Source organism: Pipra filicauda, unplaced genomic scaffold (assembly GCF_003945595.2).
Source record: "Pipra filicauda isolate LSUMZ 115617 unplaced genomic scaffold, ASM394559v2 scaffold734_size124207_pilon, whole genome shotgun sequence".
NCBI lineage: Eukaryota > Metazoa > Chordata > Aves > Passeriformes > Pipridae > Pipra > Pipra filicauda.
Window position 1 is genome coordinate 1 of NW_024104903.1, and position 20,454 is coordinate 20,454.

Genomic DNA, 20,454 nt, shown 5'->3' on the forward strand with positions numbered 1-20,454 from the left:
CCTAACCAACCTCTAATTAACTGAGGTTTTGATTCCCCCTTTAATGAGTTCACCCAGCAGCTGCTTTCAAGAAAAATCCCTCTGTGGTTTTGGTTTCCTTTGAAAGAGAAACTCGGGAAGGCGGAATTTCGAAGAGAGCCTGGATGCTTGGAGAGGGTTGGAGGAGCTTGGGATGGGTTTCAGGGTGTCTGGTGTGGTCAGGAGCAGGAAAAAAATCTGGTTTCAGCTTTGAGAACAAGTGTGCAGATATTAAAATAAGATTCCTGGTGGCCTCCAAGGGGCAGATTTTAGAGTTTGTGTCCCCTCTGAGCTCGTTTGCTTCCAAGTTCTGTCCCAATTTTCCCTTTATTTTGTTCCTTTCTTGTGTTTCCCACCCTGTGGCTTTGTCCCCACCCCTTTTTCCCTCTTGCCATCTGCTACAAAGGTGATTTCCCCTCCTAAGGGCCAAGCTGGCACTTGATGCATCTTTATTTTGGAGCCATCCCATTCCTGTTAGTCCTGGAATTCTATCCCAGCAGTGCATCCAACGGGCAGGTGGTTGAGGAGGGGTAGAGCTTTGGGGTTTTTGCTCCATAAAATACTTTAATGGTGGCGTTGGAAGGAAGGCAGGGATTTCCTAACCCCAGAAAAACCTCAAAGCTTGGGAAATCTTGGCTGGTTTGGGCTCCTGGTTTCCAGCCAAGGAGGCCAAGGAAGGGGGAAACGGTGGCAGGGTGAGGGGCTGGGTGATTTTTGGGAACGATGCTGCTCTTGGGATACCTGTTCCAGGTCACCTTTCCCAATATATTCCAGGAGGAGACCAAAGGAACCCTCCCCCAAGGGCCATCTGTGGAGCTTCAAGACTCTTCAGGGTGAGTTGAGTCACTTTTGGGATGATTTTTACCCGGAGAATTGGGAACTTTGTCCTTTTTCTTCTTTTTTTTTTGTGGGGTTGCACAGCCCTGGGTCACCCAAACCAGCAGTTGGTGCCTCCACCTGAGCAGCTTCACCGGTGACACCTTTCCAAAAACATCCCGAGGGGGATTTAAGGCCCAATCCTGGGATTTGAGGGTGGAGAGGGAAGGTCCTGCCCCATCCAAGCTCCCTGAGTCAGCAGGGTGGGATTGCTCAGCTGCAAACACCTCCAGGAACAGAGAGGTGGGAACAACCAGCCTCCCAAATCCTGGGAAAAGGCTGTTCCTTCCCTCTCCCTGGGTTAGATCTGGGCAGAGATAAGAAGCTGAACTCAGACTAAAGCTGGGCCTAAGCAGGTTAATCCTCTCTTGCCTCTTCAAAATGCCCACTGAGAGGCCTCTAATGAGACCTTTGGAATAAAGAGCCGATGCCAAAAGGTGGCAGGAAGGACTTTGCCTCCTGAGTCATGGATCTGTTAATGAGATTGGAAGGGCTGAGCTTGTTTTCCTGGGATATTTTTCCCTAATGAGTTTAGTGGGGATGGTCTGACGTGCCTTCCAGCTGGAAAAAGCATCTGGCTCCTGGTTTGGTGTTTTTTTTTTCCTTGGGAGCTTTGTTTCCATCCCAAAAATTCCTGTGCCCTATTTTGTCCCACATTAAGGTAATTAAGGATCAGCCTAAATTAATTTGGAGAAAAGGGCCAAACCCTCCACTGTCTCTTGTAGAAACTGTGTGGGATGTTTTGGATAAAAGCAGGAATTTGTGGCTCTTCTGTTTGGGCTCCCCTGGAATTCCAGGAGAACCATCCCATCCCTTCTGTTGAGCCTCTTCCTTGGGAGCAGGAATGTGGTTTTCCAGCTCTTTCCTGGGTAGGATCAGGGCTGTGCTTCCAAAATGGTCCTGCTGAGGGGTGCCAGGAGCTGGGAAAGGCAGGGAATGGGGCTGATCCATGGGCTGAGCTCAGCTCCAGCCTTATCCAGCTGGGAGAACTTTCTTGGGAAGTGACAATGACCCCAAAGGGACAGAAACAACTTTCCATGTGGACATGGAGGCACAGTCACCTCCAGCCTGGAATCACAGAGTTTGGAAAAGACCCCACATTTCCATGTGGGGCCAGGGGACACCATCACCACAACCCTCATGGAATCGTTAAGGTTGGAAAAGACATCCAAGATCATCAAGTCCAACCACTATCCCACGTCCCCAAGTGCCACGTTTATGTTTCCTGGACACTTCCAAGAGGGATGGTGATTCCAGCACTTCCCTGGGCAACCCATTCCAATGCTTGCCCACCCTTCCAGTGAGGAATTTTCCCGATATCCATCTTAAATCCACCCTGAGGAGATGTAGGCTTGGTTTAGGCTGGGCTTGCTACTCCTTCCTCCCTATTTTGCTTGGATTTTTTTTTTTTGGGAACAGGAGCAGCTCCAAGATGATGTCCCAATTCCCTGCCTGGCTCGGAGAAACCTTGGGAGGAGTTATTTTATAGGGACCAGGTTGTGCTTTGTAATCTTTCCCAAGTCCCACAGAAATCCCAGAAATCCCAGTGATCTCTGTGCTGAGCAGGGAAACATTCCCATGTTCCCCACCCATATTGTGGATGGAAGGAATTGTGGATTTGGACACTCCTTGTCCTGCAGATTGTTGTGAACTTGTGGCCTTCCCTGGCCTTCCCTGGCCTTCCCTGGCCTTCCCTGGCCTTCCCTTTCCATCCTCAGGCTGCCTTGGGATGGAGGAGCTTGTCCCCACAATCCCAGCAGTCCCATCTCCTCCTCCGCTATATCCATGATATCCAACCTGATCCCACCTGTCCCGTGTGCTGTTGGTGCTCCCAAACCTTGTAAACTTTTCCCCTGAGGTTTCTCTGGGAATATTCCCTTGGAATGTTGCCCATTTGGTCTGGAGACCTCATGGTCCTGCTTTTCTTGTGCTTCCTCATCCCATCAAATCCGTGTGGGATAAAAGGTGGATAAAATCCGCTGCTGCTTTGGGATATCTCCGTGTGCCACAACACCTGTGGAGCTTCCCTGGAGGAGAAACAAGGACTTGTTTGGGAGCAATTCCCTAATTTTGGATGGAAGAGGTGGAGCTGGTGCTCCCCAAGGTGGTGAGAAGTGGCTGGAATTTCGTTGTAGGTCCCAGGATAAACCCCGGGAAGCAGGACCTGCGGTGGGACAGCAGCTCTTGGAGAGCCAGAATGGAATTGGGGTAGGAAATCTGGGAGGAATGACATTCCCTGGATCTTATCCTGCATGGAATACGTCCCTCAGCCACTCCTGGGCTTTGGGATAACCTCTCTCTTTTCCCAACCTCAACATTCCTTCCCTTCTGGCTGCTTCCCACAGATCCCAAAGCCAAGTGATGGTGTCGCTGGTGGGATTTCCTCCCCCTCTGGAGATCCTGGGAATTTGGAGATGGATGAGGAGAAGGAGCTGGATCCCCCTGTCCCACAAAAGGAATGGGATTCCCAAGTCCTGAAAAGCAAAAAAGGACGAGAGAAGAAACAAGAAGAAAAGAAAGAGCAGGAAAAGGGATTGAAGAGGAAAAGAGGGAGGAAGAAGGATAAATTTGGGAATGGGATGGAGGGAATTGAGGAGGAGGAGGAGGGTGATGGGGGCAGGAATTGGGAAGGGGAACAGGGAAGAGCCGAAAGAGGGAAAAGCAACGGATTTCAGGGACAGGGGGATGGGAGAGAAAACCAGGAGACGGGAAAAGCGAAGAAACACAAGAAGGGGAAAGTTGAGGGGGTGGAAAAGGTGGGGAAAAAGGGAATAAAGAAGGAAAAAGTGTTGGAAGAGGAAAAGGAGCAAGAGGTGGAAAAGATGGAGGAGGAGGAGGAAAGAGAGGAAGGAGTGGGAGGTGAAACAGAGGGAAAAGATGAGGTGGGAAAGGGAAGTGGGGATGGAAAAGGAGTAAAGGAGGAGGAAAAGGTGGAGGAGGAAAGAGAGGAAGGAGCAGGAGGTGAAATGGGGGGAAAAGGTGAGGTGGGAAAGGGAAGTGGGGATGGAAAAGGAGTAAAGGAGGAGGAAGAGTTGGGAGAGACACGGAGCACGGGGATGGAGCAGGAAAAGGAGGAGGAGGAAGGGAAGGGAGATGGACCAGGGAAAGAGAAAAAGAGGAAAAGCAAGAAGAAAAAGCTGGAGGGGGAAGAGCAAGAGAAGGAGGAGAAGAAGAGGGAAGAGGAGGAGACTCCAGGGAAAAGCAGGAAAAGGAAATCCAAGGAAGGAGGAGGAGAAAAGGACAACAAAAAGGCGCGGAAAGAGGAGGAAAAAGAGGCGGAAAACAAGTGGAAATGGTAAATATTCCGTGTGCTTTTGGCCCCCCGGGAAGATCCGACCCGGATGCTTTGGGGGGGTTTTGGTTTGAGTTCTTTGGGTAAAAGGGTGAAAATGGAATTTTGAGTTTTATTTTTTAGGGCAAAAGCGTGAAAATTGAATTTTTGGTTTTATTTCTTTGGGTAAAATTGAGAATTGAACTTTTGGTTTTATTTCTTTGGGTAAAATTGAGAATTGAATTTTTGGTTTTATTTCTTTGGGTAAAGGTTGAAAATTGAATTTTTAGTTTTATTTCTTTGAGCAAAAGTGTGAAAATTGAATTTGAGTTTTATTTCTTGGGGTAAAACTGAAAACTGAATTTTTGGTTTTCTTTCTAAGGCCAAAAGTGTGGAAAATTGAATTTGAGTTTTATTTCTTAAGGTAAAACTGAAAATTAAATTTTTGGTTTTATTTCTTGGGGCAAAAGTGTGAAAATTGGATTTTGTTGCCATTTTTTACCTGTTTTGCTGGATTTTCTGAAGCCCTGAACTCGTCACTCTTGGCAGGACGAAGGGGCTGAGAGAGAAAACCCAACAGTGTCTGCAAAATTGGAGATATTTCTTTATAATTTAGTATTTAAGGTATTTATTTAATAGTTGGTTTTAGTTATTTCTCCAGAAATGCCTTTTCTGGTGTCCAACCAGAGAAGGGAGATGCCTGGAGTTGGTGCAAGGAGATAATTTGCCCAAATTATATAATAAAATATAAATATAATATATGTATTATATATAAAAATAGAAATAAAAAATATAAAATAAAAAATAAATGAAAATAAACATAAATATACAAATAAAAATAACAAAATAATAAATATAAATACAAAATATAAAATAAATTATATATAATAAATAAATAAAAATGAATATACAAATATAAAATAAATAATATATAATAATTAAAGATATATTATGAAGATACAAATATAACTAAATAATAAATATATACTAAATAAATAAAAATAAAGACACATTTTAAATAAAATATATAATAAAAACATAAAAATAAATAGAAATAGAAACATAATTATATTTATATTTGTATATAATATATATGTTCTGTATAATATTTTATATTAATATTTAATACATATTTAATATGTGTATTATTTGATATAAATATAATAAATAAATAGAAATATAAAATAAATAATAAACAAAGATAAATATTAAATAAATAATAAATATATAATAAACAATAAATAGATACAAATATAAAACTAGAAATATATAATAAATAAAAATAAAGGTAACTATATAAAAAATAAAAATATAAATATAATTATATTTATATTTGTATACAGTAGATAATGTTATTAAACATTAATGTAAACTATTATATAAGATATTTAATATTTATATTATTTGATATTTATACAATATAAGTAATATATAATACTATATAAAATAGAATATTTGTATGTAGTATATAATTATATTTGTATACATATAATATAATTATATCACATTATATTATATTATGTATTATAAAAATATAGAAAAATATATAAACAATCTGTATAAAATATAGAAAATAAAAATAAATAATAATATAGAAAAATAAAAGTAAAATATATTAAAAATCTCCCCCCCCGTGTTTTTCTTGGAAAATGCATCTTTTGGAATTGGATTTCTTTGCATTTGGATTTATTCCTCCGTGTTTCCCATCCCAAATTCCTGTAGCTTGTTGATTTTTCCTTAATATTTTTATTTTCCCTGTGTTTTTCTTCCAAAATACACCTTTTGCCACACTGGATTTATTCCTCCATATTTCCCATCCAAAATTCCTGTAACCTGTTGTTATTTCCTTTGTATTTTTATTTTCCCTGTGTTTTTCTGGGAAAATCCACCTTTTGCCACACTGGATTTATCCCTGCACATTTCCCATCTAAAATTCCTGTAACTCATTGATTTTTTTTTTTCCTTAATATCTTGTATTTTCCCTGTATTTTTGTGGGAGAATCCACCTTTTACCACACTGGATTTATTCCCCATTTATTTCCCATCCAAAATTCCTATAACTCATTGATTTTTCCTTAATATCCTTTTTCCCCCCCCCGTGTTTTTCTGACAAAATCCACCTTTTCCTACAACCCATCCGTTCCTGCACGTTTCCAGGGGGAAGGAGAAAAATCCCAAATGCTTCCGGGGCCGCCTCCTGAGCAAGAAAGGGGAATTTCTCTCTCTCAGCCCGTGTTTTCCCAGCAATCCTTGGCTTTTTTTTCCCTTGGAGATGCTGGAATTAAAGGGCCAGTGCCCCATCCTGTGCTGTACCTCTTCTTTTATCCCTGACCTTTTTTTTTTTTTTCCCCTTTTTCATGCTTTTTGATTTTTTTTTTTTTTTTTCAGGTTGTTCTGACACTTTTTAACTTTTATATTTGATTAATTAATTAATTGATTAATTGATTTTGAATCTCCAGCCAAGATCCTGTTTCTTCTGGCTGAGGGGGGAGATGTGTTCAAATCTTCTTTGCATCAAACTCAAAGTTCTGAATGATCCTGAGGAACAGCTCCGGGTTTTCCAGAGGAAGCAGTGGCTGCCTCATCCCTGGAATTCTTCAGGAGGGATTGGATGGGGCTTGGAGCGACCTGGGATAGTGGAAGGTGTCTCTTCCCATGGAATGAGATGATCTTTGAGGTCCCTTCGCTCTCCTGAATCCCTCCAATATCACCACCCCCTTCCTCAAAACACCTTTCCCTGGGTTCCTTTGCGGCTTCCCTCGTCTCAAACAATGGGAAAACCGAGGCGGGAGCGGAGAAAACGGGATTTCACCTGGAGTTTGGGCCAACTTGGGGTCTGGAACTTCACCCCGGGGGTTTAGGATGTTCTCACTGGTCCCCCCTTTGTGTCTTCTCCCAGGTGGGAAGAGGAAAAGAAGGAAGATGGAGTCAAGTGGACGCAGTTGGAGCACAGGGGCCCCTACTTTGCCCCCCTTTACGAGCCCCTTCCCGAAGACGTTCGCTTTTATTACGCCGGTACGTCCGCCTCGGGATGGCACCTGGGGTTGTCTCTTCCCTGGAAAAACAACTGGTGTCTTCTGCTGTATGGAATAGGAATATCCCATGGGATAAAGCCTGCAGGCATCGCTTGGAACTGGAGGTGGAAGGAGTTCTGGGGTTATTCACGAGTTGATCCTGGTGGTCGTTTTTTTCTCTGAGGAACCGTTTTTTTCCTCGTTAAGGTGCGTTTTGGGGGTTGAGTTTTAAGGATGAGTTGAAGCTCATCCCGGCTGGAAAACCAGGATTTTCCTGTCCCGTGGCCTCAGTGACTCGCCCCGTGTAATCTGGAAGGCTTTGGTTGAGGTGCTCTGAGCTCCTGCTCGTGGCTCCTGGTGTCCCCAAGGTCACCAAGGATCACTCCCAGCAACTCCGGCGTTGCCGAGGGGCTGATCCAGGACAGATCCAGAGCTCTGCTGTCCTTGTTTTCCTCCCATTTCTGCTGGATTGTCTTCTCCCTGCTCTCAGCTTCATCCCTGAACTCGTTTCTGGTGGATCCAGGCAAGGAGGGGCAACTTGGGGCTTGGCCAAAGGGGTGCTGGAGATGGGAGGGGACCGCGTTCCCTGGGGGTCTTGGTGCTCCTCAGCTCCATCCCTGGGCCTTCCTGTGCCTTTTTTCCAGTAGGAAAAAGGCCAATTTTGGGGAAGGAGGTGTCTGGAGACACCAGAGGGCACTGCTGGGACATCCATGGGGCTGTCAGAGACTCAGGAGGATCCCTGGCAGGGTTTGAACCTTCTCTGTGACCTCTGAAGTTGTTGGAGATCCACCTGTGTGCTGTGTGGATCGGGGCCGGTGGCTTTGACCTGGAATCTTTGATCTTGGCTCGTTTCCTTAAAAATTATCACCATTCCTGGATGGAAAAGTGTTTGTGGACAGACAACAACCCCAAGGAGGAGGAGACCACGGAAGGGACCACGTGGTGCCTGTAGGTTGTCGTGGGGCTGCTCTGAGGCTGTGACCCCCCATGGCCTGCAGTCCAGGAACCCCAAACCCCAGTGGTCCAGGTGGGATTGGACCATCCCCTGGAGCTCTGCAGGTTGCTTTTCCTCCAGCTTGCCTCGGAAAGCTGTTTCCAAGGAATTCTTAGGATGAGCCAAGATGTTCTTCCTTGGTTTCAGTGTGTTTCTCTGGGCGAAGAGCTCAGCAGAGGGTGGTGGCTTTGGCACCTCCAGGGACCGATCCCAGGCCCGGAGAAGCCCCGGGAACCGATCCCAGGCCCGGAGAAGCCCCGGGAACCGATCCCAGGCCCGGAGAAGCCCCGGGAACCGATCCCCGGAGACGCCCCGGGAAAGCCCCGGAACCGAATCCCAGGGCCCGGAAAGCCCCGGGAACCGATCCCAGTCCCAGCCCCGGGAACCGATCCCAGGCCATCCCAGCCCCGGGAACCGATCCCAGGCCCGGAGAAGCCCCGGGAACCGATCCCAGGCCCGGAGAAGCCCCGGGAACCGATCCCAGGCCCGGAGAAGCCCCGGGAACCGATCCCAGGCCCGGAGAAGCTGTGCCTGTCCCATCCCTGGAAGTCTCCAAGGCCCGGTTGGACAGGACTTGGAGCAACCTGGGCTAGTGGAAGGTGTCCCTGCCCATGGCAGGGGTTTTGGAACTGAAAATCCCTTGCAACCCAAACTATTCCATGATTCTTGGATCCATTGGACAACCAGGAGAGGCTCTTGCCTCTTATGTCTTTTACAAACTTCAGCTTGGAGCATCCCATGGTTGTTCTATCTGCGTGGATGAGGTGAAACCTCTCCAAGGAGGATCCTGCCTCCTGGAATTGGTGGGATTCAGGAACATTCCACTGTGCCAAGAGCTATGGACGTTGATCCTGGAGCAGGAGGTGCTGAGCTCCTGCCAGTGACTCTTCTCACCCTTTGTCCCTGTTTTGGTGGAGCGTGGAATGTGAGGAGTCTCCAAAGGATGCTGGGATTGGGCTGTTCCCTTAACTGATGCTGAAGGTCCTCTCTTTTCCCAGGAAAACCCCTGAAGCTGAGCTTGACCACAGAGGAAATTGCCACATTTTATGCCAAAATGCTCGACCACGAATACACGACCAAGGAGATCTTCCAGAACAACTTCTTCCACGACTGGAGGAAGGTACATCCCTGGGAAGGCTTCCTTGATATCCATCATCAGGCCGTGGTGTGGGATGGGAGGGAATGAGAGGCTTTTATGGCTTATTTATAACTATGAAATCCCGAATTCTGATTTGTTTCCTTGGTTTGGGGGGGATTTGGGCTGGGATTTGCTGCCTGCAGCATCTTTGAGGGCTTCACTTGTGCTCCCCCCGAGTTTTGGTGATGGGAGGAGGTGCTGGATCTTCCAAACAGCTTCCCAAATATTTGGGGGCTTGAAGGAACAACCTTATGGTCCTAAATAAAACCAAAAGCCCTGCTAGGGTGCGTTTACACCCCCCCAAATACCTTTTGTGCACCTTCTGCAGTCCCTGAAGTTCCTGCAGTGGTTTTTGGGGGATTTTTTTCCATGTCAGAGGTTGTTCCACCCCAGCTTTGGCTGCATTTTGTTTCTCTGGGTGTTGGTTGAATCTGAAGGTCATCCAGACCTCCCTCTGTGGAAGCTGGATGTGGCTGTGCCTCCTGATACTTTTCCAGAGAGGTGGAATATGGGTCTCTGTTCCCTTTTCTGGGAAGGAGAGGCACAAACTGTGTGAGGTTAGTTTGGTCTCCCAGCTTTATCCAGCCCATCCCACCTTTTCCCCAGGAGATGACCTCAGAGGAGCAGGAGATAATCCAGGAGCTGGCCAAGTGTGACTTCAGTGAGATCCACAAGTACTTTGTGGACAAAAGCGAGGCACGGAAAGCGCTCCCCAAGGAGGAGAAGCAGGTCAGGACTCATCCCTGGGACATCTGGGACTGGATAACGGTGTTTTGGGGTCCAGCTTTGGGGTGTTTGGGCTCCTGCTTGTCATTTTTTCCTGCTGGAATGCCCTGGGACCTCTTTGGAGCAGCTCTGTCTCCATGACCATCATCCTCTCCTCTTCGTGAATTTTATCAGCAGGTCCTGCCCTTTCCATGGTTTTCCAACCTGCCAACCATCCTTGGACCATGGTTTTGGGTCCTGCTCTATCCAGAGGATGGTGGACCTTGCTGAGGGACTGGTGGCCCTTGGGGTTGTTCCATCAGCATCACTGGGAAGGTTTGCAGAGTGGATGGAGATGAGCCACCTTTTGGGAATGGATTTACCTCCTTCTCCCACCCTCTGAGCTCTGCCTTCCCAGCCTTCCTTTTCTCCAGGGAAAGGGGGGTGGTGTTGAGTAAACACGAACCATGGGGGTTAAAACTCATCCTGTGGGATGAGAGTAGGTTTAGATTAGATGTTGGGAAGAAATTCCATACTGGGAGGGTGGTGGGACACTGGCACAGGTTGCCCAGAGAAGCTGTGGCTGCCCCATCCCTGGAAGTCTCCAAGGCCAGGTTGGATGGGGCCTGGAGCAACCTGGGCTAGTGGAAGGTGTCCTTGCCCAGGGCAGGGAGGTGGAATAAGAATGAGATAAATTTGGAGGTCTTTTCCAACTCAAACCATTCCATGATTTTTTTTTTTTTTTGGTGTCCTGGTGCTTCTTTCAGAAGCTGAAGGAGGAGGCAGACAAGATCCAGGAGGAATATGGCTACTGCATCCTGGATGGGCACCGCGAGAAGATCGGCAACTTCAAAACGGAGCCGCCGGGGCTGTTCCGTGGCCGTGGCGACCACCCCAAAATGGGGATGCTGAAGAAGAGGATCATGCCAGAAGATGTGATCATCAACTGCAGCAGGTGAGTTGCCATGAGCTCCTGGAGCTGGTTTTGGGACCGGGAGGAGCAGGATCCTGGGATTTCACCATCTCCTGCAATCCCTGCTTTCCATGCCCTGAGGACTTGCTGGAGCTCTTTGGTCACCTCCAGAATTCCTCTGTGGATCTCCAGTGGCCAGGAAGCTGCTCAAGCAGCTCCATCTCCCACTGGTTCATCCAAAATCAACCATAAACAACCCGTGGTTCTCTTGCTGCCTCTTGGAAGAAGGGACAACTCTGTGCTCCTCCTAATTTTTTGGACCCCTCACGCTGCCTGGAAGCACCAGGATCGTCCCTGGAGGAGGGAGGAAGGCAGTGATTGGGTTAAGAGTCTTCTCTAAGTGCTAAATTAGATGAGTTGGGTTGGTCTTAAACCACCCATTTGAAGACTTTGATTCAAAACATTCCCCTCCAGAAAGTTCTCCTTTGTCTTCAGCATCCAAATGATAAAAGACCTGATGGTGGGAAGGGTCTGGAGCACCAGGAGTGGCTGAGGGAGCTTGGGGGGGGCTCAGCTTGGAGAAAAGGAGGCTCAGGATGGACCTTATTTCTCTTTACAGCTCCCTGAAAGAAAGGGGTGGACAGGTGGGGGTTGGTCTCTTCTCCCAGATGAGGCCATTTCCTCTTGTCCTATCACTTAAGTTGTCCCAGGAGAGAGGTTTAGGTTGGATGTGAGGGAAAACCTCTTCCCAGAAAGGGTTGTCAGGCACTAGGAAAGGCTGCTCAGGGCGGTGGTGGAGTCCCCAGCCCTGAAGGGATTTGTAGATGTGGCACTTGGGGACACGGTTTATTGGTGGACCTGGAAGTGCTGGTTTAATGGTTGAACTTCCTGATCTTGAAGGACTTTCCCAACCTTAACAATTCCACGTTGTGGACTCTGTGACCGTCCTTGGCTCACTGAAGTCGAGCTGAAGCCCCATCTCCTTCATGGTCTCAGGGCTTTAATCCTGCTCTTCCCACAGGGATTCCAAGATTCCCGAGCCCCCAGAAGGTCACAAGTGGAAGGAGGTTCGCTTTGACAACACAGTGACCTGGTTGGCCTCGTGGACAGAGAACATCCAGAACACCCTGAAGTACATCATGCTGAACCCCAGCTCCAAGCTGAAGGTTGGAATGGTGGTGGAAAGATCAGGGAAAGCAGAGATGTGGCACAGCACCAAAAATCCGTTTTTTTTTTTCCACCTTTCCCAAAAAAAAGACCGGGGTGAACTAAAGGAATCTGTGTGTCGTTGGGTGGTGAGAGGAGAAGGACAGATGGTTGTTAAGCATTAATCCTATTCCAGGGAAGGATTGCTGCTGGCAGAGCCAACATTCCAATATTGCCTGTGCCACATTCCTCATGTGTGTCCAGGGAAGGCTGTTGGAAGCCTGGCAGGAGCTGGGAGGGTCCACAGGGACCAGAGTCCATGGGGTGGAGTTCACTCATGGGGAAAAGTGGGATCATGGTCTTTAGTGCCATGGGAAGAAAGCAAAGGAGATTTAAGGCTTTTTCCAGTGTTCCAAGTAAATGAGGGCACTGAATCCCAGCTGGGCAAAGCCCAGGGAGTGTTGTGTCCCTCCCTGGTGGTGTCCAGGCAGTGGTGGCCGTGGCCACGCAGTGTTTGACCACTTTGGCTCCTTGCTGGGCACTCCTGGTGGAGAACACCTCGACTTGGCCACGATCCCAAATCCAGCTCAGCCAGCAGAGGGCACAGAAACCTTGGATGAGCTGCTTCTGCTCCAGTTCTTCCACTTTGTGGATTTTTCCTTGAGAAAACAACGGGCTCTGAGCAGAATTTAGATGCTGGAAGTGTTTCCAAAACAGGGTTAGACTGGAAGGGGTGGAATAAAGGTGGGGCACAGTGAAAAATGTCTTGGCCTCCCTTTATTTCCTAAGGAAACAGCGGGATTGGAGCAGGATTTAGATGCTGGAGGTGTTCCCAGAGCAGGGTTAGACTGGAAGGGGTGGAATAAAGGTGGGACACTGATTGAAGAATGTCTTGGCCTCCCTTTCCAGGGGGAGAAGGACTGGCAGAAGTATGAGGTCGCTCGGCGCTTGAAGGACGTCGTCCATGAAATCCGGGCTCGGTACCGAGCGGATTGGAAATCCAAGGAGATGAAGAACAGGCAAAGAGCAGTGGCCCTCTACTTCATTGATAAGGTACCCACAGCCTCACATCCAGTCCCTGGGTCCCCCATCCATGTGGAAGTTGGGAATTGCCTGATCCACTCCGCCCTGGAGTTGTTTTTTTGGTGATTCCTCGTGCTCTATGTGAGGAATCTTGGCAGCGATTATGGGATCGTGGAATGGTTTGGGTTGGAAGGGACCTTCGAGATCATCCAGTTCCAACCTCCTGTCACAGGCAGGGACACCTTCCACTAGACCAGGTGGCTCCAGTGCCCATCCTGCCTGGATGGCTCCAGTGCCCATCCAGCCCGGATGGGGTGTGACCATGGATGGTGATTCCCACTATTCCCTGAGGGTGCAGTTGTGCAGCAGAGCAGGAGCTGTGCTGTCCTTCCTGGGCTTCACCTGCACTTGTGTCTCCATGTGGTGGCAAAATCCCCACTGGGAAGACAGAGAACCTTCATCTGGGGGGGGATATTTTAGGGTTTCTCTTGCTGGAGGCAGCTGCTGTTTGATTTCCACCAGGGTTCCGGTGAGACACCATCCTGAGAAAGCTGTCCTTGAGGCTCTGGAACAGGGAAGTGTTCAAGACCAGGTTGGATGAGGCTTTAACCCAATCTGGTCTTGAACACTTCCAGGGATGAGGAATCCACAGTTTCCCTGTCCCAGGTTGCTCCAAGCCCCATCCAACCTGGCCTTGGACACTTCCAGGGATGGGGCATGACAGTGAATCCCAAATAATGGCTTCCACTTGATACAAATAACTGGAACAGGGAAACTGCGGATTCCTCATCCCTGGAAGTGTTCAAGACCAGGTTGGATGAGGCTTTAACCCAGTCTGGTCTTGAACACTTCCAGGGAGGAGGAATCCACAGTAGTGGAAGGTGTCCCTGCCCACGGCAGAGGGTTGCAACGAGATGATTTTTGAAGTCCCTTCTAACCCAAACCATTCCACGATTCTCTTCCCCCGCGTGTCCACATCCACTTTAACAACCTTGGAAAGGGGGAATCGAGGTGGGATGGGGGTGGATGACTCCCTGTCTCCCTTCCAGCTGGCCCTGAGAGCCGGGAACGAGAAGGAGGAAGGGGAGACGGCGGACACGGTCGGCTGCTGCTCCCTGCGCGTGGAGCACATCCGGCTGCACCCCCGGCTGGACGGGCAGGAGCACGTGGTGGAGTTGGACTTCCTTGGGAAGGATTCCATCCGCTACTACAACAAGGTGGCAGTGGAGAAGCAGGTGAGCGGGGGCAGTGCCAGGTCTCCAGGTGGTTCAAGTCAGCCCCGTGTCCGTCAGTCCCAAATCCGCATCCAAAACCTCTGGCAGAGGTGCCTCTTGTGCCTTAAAACCATCTCCTTGTCCTGGAGAACGGGGAGAAACTTCGGAGGAGGGGGGCTTGCCAAGTTGTTCTGCCCCAGGGACCGTGAAGGTCTCAGGATCTTTGGAGGGAGAAGTTCCCACCTCTGTTGAGGGAGAAAAGGTCCTGGAATCTTTTGGGGGGGGAGAGGAAAGGTCCTGAAGTCTTTTGAGGGGGGGAGAAGAAGCTCCCACCTCTTCTGAGGGGAAGAGGAGAATTCCCACCTCTTTTTGAGGGGGGGAGAGGGGAATTCCCAGCTCTTTGAAGGGGGGGAGAGGAGAATTCCCAGCTCTTTGGAGGGGGGGAGAGGAGAATTCCCAGCTCTTTGGAGGGGGGGAGAGGAGAATTCCCAGCTCTTTGGAGGGGGGGAGAGGAGAATTCCCAAGCTCTTTCTGGAGCATCCTCAGTTGGCTACCTGGCACCAGAACTTGAAATGTCTTCATTTAGATTTAATTATATAAATATAAATTTATATTTAATGTGTATTTACATATTTATATGTAAGTATTTATATATTTAAAAGTATCAAAAATGCTTTGCCTGTGGAATGGATGATTTTAATGGCGTTTTGGGGGGAAAACTGGAGTGTCAGCGGTGGGAAAGGTTTGGGGGCACAGCCCCAGTGTGGCACCAGGGGCAGCCCTTGGAGTTGAGAAGGTTGGTGGGCGTGGATCTGAGTCCATCTGGATGAGGAGACAGAGATGAGGGAGATGTCTGGAAGCAATTCCACCTTGTCCCTGACCAGGACCATCCTTTCCCCCCATCTTTAGGTCTTCAAGAACCTGCAGCTGTTCATGAAGAACAAGGACCCCTCCGATGACCTCTTTGACAGGCTCACTGTGAGTTGTCACCTCAGATCTTCTCAACCAGCACTGGTGGCCCAGAGGGGGGAGAAGCAAAGCTGGGACCTCCCCCCTCCAGCCTTTGGTGCTGCTCAGTGCCACCCCTTTCCCTGCTTTTAGTCATTCCACCCTCAGAGACACCACTATCACCGTTGGATGGACCTGGGGGGGTTCTCTGAGATGTTTTCCATCCTCTCTGTGCTCTGGTGGCATCTCTGCTCGTGGCCCTTCTAAGGGGGTGGATTTCTGCTCCTTTGATCCTCCTCATTCATCTCCTTGGGATTTTTCTACCCTGGGCTGTGGGGTCCCCAGGGAGCCCCGGGATGGGGCCGTGGGGTCCGTAGGGAGCCCCGGGATGGGGCCGTGGGGTCCGTAGGGAGCCCCGGGATGGGGCCGTGGGGTCCGTAGGGAGCCCCGGGATGGGGCCGTGGGGTCCCTAGGGAGCCCCGGGATGGGGCCGCGGGGTCCCTAGGGAGCCCCGGGATGGGGCCGCGGGGTCCCTAGGGAGCCCCGGGATGGGGCCGTGGGGTCCCTAGGGAGCCCCGGGATGGGGCCGCGGGGTCCCTGGAGGGATAGCCCCGGATGATGGGGCCGCGGGGTGGGGCCCCCTAGGGAGCCCCGGGATGGGGCCGTGGGGTCCCTAGGGAGCCCCGGGATGGGGCCGTGGGGTCCCTAGGGAGCCCCGGGATGGGGCCGTGGGGTCCCTAGGGAGCCCCGGGATGGGGCCGTGGGGTCCCTAGGGAGCCCCAACATGTCGAACAGATCTGAGATCATATATTGGGTGATATCACGGAATCATTAAGGTTGGAAAAGCCCTCCCAAGATCATCCAGTCCAAGCATTAACCACACTCAGCACTAAACGGTGTCCCCACAGGCCAAGATGTGTCTTCTTGGACGTGGCTGGGCAGAAATTGTTGACTTCCAGGGAGATTCTTTGTGGATTTAGGTGGAATTTGTGCCAGTTTGGGGTAGATGGTGACCTGACCCGACCAGTGGATCTACAAACTTCAGAATTTCATGGTTTTTAATTTGGTTTCTTAGGCAGGAGCGGGTGTGAAAAACAAGAGCTTTATTTTCCTGTCTTCTGCTTGTTCTGTTCTTTCTCTTTCATAGAATCATGGAATGGTTTGGGTTGGAAGGGACCTTAAAGATCACCTAGTTCCACCTCCAGCCACGAGCAGGGACACCTTCCACTATCCCAGGTTGCTCCGAGAACCATCCAAGCTGGCCTGGAACACTTCCAGGGCTGGAGCATGATACTGAATCCCAAACTAAGTCTTCTATTCACTACAAATAACTGGATTTGGGGCAAGAAGGGTTCACAGCTTCTCTGGGCAACCTGTGCCAGGACCTCCCCACCTTCCCAGGGAAGAATTTCTTCCCAATATCCCATCTAAACCTACTCTTTTCAGCTTGAAGCCATTCCCCCTTGTCCTGCCGCCCCAGTTCCTGCTGTGAGGTTTCTGTAGCCTTTGTCCTGTCTCCTTTCCCCCAGACAACCTTCCTGAACAAACATCTCCAGCACCTGATGGATGGTTTGACGGCCAAGGTGTTCAGGACCTACAACGCCTCCATCACCCTGCAGGAGCAGCTCAAGGCCCTCACCAACTGTGAGTTGCACTCTGGTTGGGCTCTCACCAGCTGCTTCACGTGGCCAGTGGGCTCAGAAATGTCCACTGGGGTCCCAAGAACTGTCTCCCCCCCCCTTGGCACTACCTTGTAGGGCAGGATGTAACTTATGGGATTGCAGCACTTCCGGGGCAGCAGGTTGGGAACCACGGTGAGAAATAGTTAACTCAGTAATACTCTGACTAATTTCAAGCCAAGGTGGGACTGTTTGTCTCCCCCTTCCTTGTTTTGCTGGTTGGTTGCACCATTATTACCTCCTGGGGCACATGGGTCATGAGTCTCAGCAGCAGAGATTGTGATGCTCGGTTGTCCTTCCCCAATTCCCTTATCGCTCTCCCTGGAGAAAGGATGGGAAAGGCAAATGCCTTGCTGTTGTTCTGCCTTCCCTAAACCCCAGGAAAGAGCCTGAGTGATGCTTTCATTTATTCCCAGCTGAGGACAACGTTGCTGGGAAGCTCCTCTCCTACAACCGAGCCAACCGCGCTGTGGCCGTGCTGTGCAACCATCAGAGGTCTGTGCCCAAAACCTTTGCCAAATCCATGGAAATCCTGCAGACCAAGGTGAGAAAGAGACCAAGTTGAGAGCCCTCAGGCCTGATCTCAGTCTCTGAGTTTTATTTTTGGGATGGGGGGGAGAAGGTGATGCCCAAAGATCAAGTTGATGAAGCTCATCGGGGAATGAAGTGGGAATAGTGGAGCTTAATCAGTGCAGAGCCATCAGTGCCCAGGGTGGAGAGGGATGGGATAAGATCCAGGGTCAAATGCAGGATGAAGCTCACTTGGCACAGAATTTGGGTGGGTTTTTGTGGTTTTGGTCTGTTTTCATCACTTAATGCCTGCAAACCAAGCTCTTTGTGATGCCACAACTCTGGCACAGCTGGCTCAGGACCGGGGAAACAGGTTTTCCTGTCCTGACTGCAGGAGGATCAGCTGGAAATTCCATGGATCTGCTCTGGAAATGCCTCAAATTACCACTTGTTATTGTCCTCAGCTTTTGCTCACACTCCCCTGAGGGACTGGGACTGTCACAAACCAGTTGGTCTCAGGCAATGACACAAGATGAACGGATTTAGGAGCTCCAAGTGTTTCTGGAATCTCTTGGCAAGATTCAAAGTAATGCTTGAGCCCAGCAGGTGCTGCAGCGACAGGTTTTTGGGACTGGGGTAGGGCTGGTAAGAAATTAGGGAATGGTGTGGGAAGGGGAAAAGGGAGGCAGCTGAAACCTCCAGGAAAGACAGGAGTGTGGTCTGACTTTCTTTTCATCTTCCCAGATCGATGCCAAGAAGAAACAGGTGGAGGAAGCCCAGCAAGAGCTGAAAAAAGCTGAAGATGAGTTGGAAGACTCAAAAGATGCCAAAGCAGAAGCGTGAGTGGCTCTTCCTTGGAATCCTGTCTTGCAGGGGGATTCTCTGCACGGAGAGCCCGTGGGTGGGGATGCTTTGGTCCAACACCCTCCTGGCAGTTCAGGAGAACAGGAATGCCCATGGTGGGGGGTATCAGGTGCCTCTTGGCCCATGGAAGTCTGGAAGATGGTATTAGATCATGTGGATGGTTCCTTCCACTAGAGCAGGTTGCTCCAAGAACCATCCAACCCCGCCTGGAACACTTCCAGGGATGGGACAGCCACGGCTTCTCCGGGTAACCCATTCCAAGGTTTTGAGGGTGATGGTCTCTGGATGTTGGATTTTGTGTCTGCCCATCTTTGGTGGTGGGAATGATATTATTTTATATAAAAATAAAAGGCATCTTACCAGGTCAAAGTCCTGGAGAAATAAGTCAAGATTCTTTTGATTCTTCCATTCTGGAATATTTCTAAGCTTAGGCCTTTCCTCTGTGTTTTTTTCTTCCTGTGCCCTCAGGAATGTGAAGAAGAAGAAGAAGCTGCTGAAGAGGCTGGAGGAGCAGCTGGCCAGGCTGAATGTCCAGGCCACAGATAAGGAGGAGAACAAGCAGATAGCTCTGGGCACTTCCAAGCTCAATTACCTGGATCCCAGGATTAGCATTGCTTGGTAAATCTTGAATGTGCAGTCATGGAATGGTTTGAGTTGGAAGGGACCTTGAAGCTCACCCGGTTCCAACCCCCTGCCATGGGCAGGAACACCTTGCACTGTCCCAGGTTGCTCCAAGCCCCGTCCAACCTGGCCTTGGACACTTCCAGGGATGGGGCATGACAGTGGATCCCAAATTATGGCTTCCACTTGATATAAATAACTGGATTTAGGGTGAGAGGGGGTCACTTGGCAAGTCTTCAACAGTGAGTTATTTGCTTAAGGAACTTGGGTTGGAGATGCTGCACCTGGAGTGGGGAGGACACTGAATCCCAGAATCCCAGAATCACTGAGGTTGGAAAAGACCTCCAAGATCATCAAATCCAACCTGTGATCCATCTCCACCTTGTCCCCCAGCCCAGAGCACTGAGTGCCATGTCCAGGCCTTCCTTGGACACCTCCAGGGATGGGGACTCCAAACCTCCCTGGGCATCCCATTCCAGTGCTTGACGACCCTTTCCATGAAGAAATTCCTCCTGATGTCCAACCTGACCCTCCCCTGGTGCATCTTGAGGCCGTTTCCTCTTGTCCTGTCCCTTGTTCCCTGGGAGCAGAGCCCAACCCCCCCAGCTCCTCCCTCCTCTCAGGGAATTGCAGAGATCCAGAAGGTCCCCCCTGAGCCTCCTTTTCTCCACGCTGAACCCCCCCAGCTCCCTCAGCTGCTCCTCATTTATTCTCCAGACCTTCCCCATCTCCATTCCCTTCCCTGGACACGCTCCAGCCCCTCAATGTCTTCCTTGTCACAAGAGGCCCAAAACCCACCCCAGGATCTGAAGTGTGGCCTCTCCTGTGCCCAGCACAGGGGGACAATCCCTGCCCTGCTCCTGCTGGTCACATTATTTCTGATCCAAGCCAGGTGCCACTGTCCTTCTTGGCCACCTGGGCACACCTGGCTCGTGTCCACGAGCATCTCCAGGTCTCTGCCCCTCCAGCCTGGAGCACTCGGGGGGGTGGGTCATTGGGCCTGGGGAGTGTTGGAACATCTCCCTGAGGTGGGAGGTACCAAACACACCCCGTGTCTTGTGCTCCTCACAGGTGCAAGAAGTTCGGGGTGCCCATCGAGAAGATCTACAACAAGACCCAGAGGGAGAAGTTCGCCTGGGCCATCGCCATGGCCAACGAGGACTTTGAGTTCTGAGCCCGCTTCCACCTTCAGTCCTTCATCTGGTGCTGCTAGAAAGCTTCTTTTATTTTTTCCCTGCTGCTGCAGGGGGCTGAGGGGTTGTCCAGGAGAAGAATTTGATGCCTTTTTTGTAGACAGAAGAAAACCTCTGGTTTCTTTTTGAGGGGGTTTTGCTGATTGTGACCCTCGCCCTGAGTGACTTTGAGGGAGCTCCTGATTCATCCTCGGAGCTGCCAAGTGCTTGGGATTTTGTTTTTCTTTTTTTTCCTTTGTGAAGAAGATTAAATGAGAACCTTAACTGTGCTGATAAACAAGCTCTAGTTTAATCCTGTCTCCTTGATGTGGTTGGAGCCCTTTTTGA

General features: G+C 49.7%; 1 protein-coding gene and 1 long non-coding RNA gene across 2 annotated transcripts; both read left to right on the forward strand.

The window, feature by feature from the left end:
- The first annotated feature begins 791 nt into the window (after nucleotides 1-791).
- Nucleotides 792-3,440, forward strand: LOC120324869. The gene is made up of 3 exons (XR_005566542.1): nucleotides 792-851; nucleotides 3,030-3,102; nucleotides 3,240-3,440. It is a non-coding gene; the product is annotated as an uncharacterized LOC120324869 (long non-coding RNA).
- A 537-nt stretch (nucleotides 3,441-3,977) lies between these two features.
- On the forward strand, nucleotides 3,978-20,391 carry LOC113990981 (DNA topoisomerase I, mitochondrial; the record flags this gene model as incomplete). Its single annotated transcript, XM_027726918.2, has 14 exons — nucleotides 3,978-4,189; nucleotides 7,065-7,180; nucleotides 9,172-9,293; nucleotides 9,918-10,040; nucleotides 10,784-10,971; nucleotides 11,951-12,095; nucleotides 12,985-13,128; nucleotides 14,148-14,333; nucleotides 15,222-15,290; nucleotides 16,790-16,904; nucleotides 17,356-17,483; nucleotides 18,194-18,288; nucleotides 18,782-18,931; nucleotides 20,006-20,391. Coding segments are annotated over 14 exons (1,896 nt in total), but the record flags the coding sequence as incomplete, so codon positions are not given.
- Nucleotides 20,392-20,454: the final 63 nt, after the last annotated feature.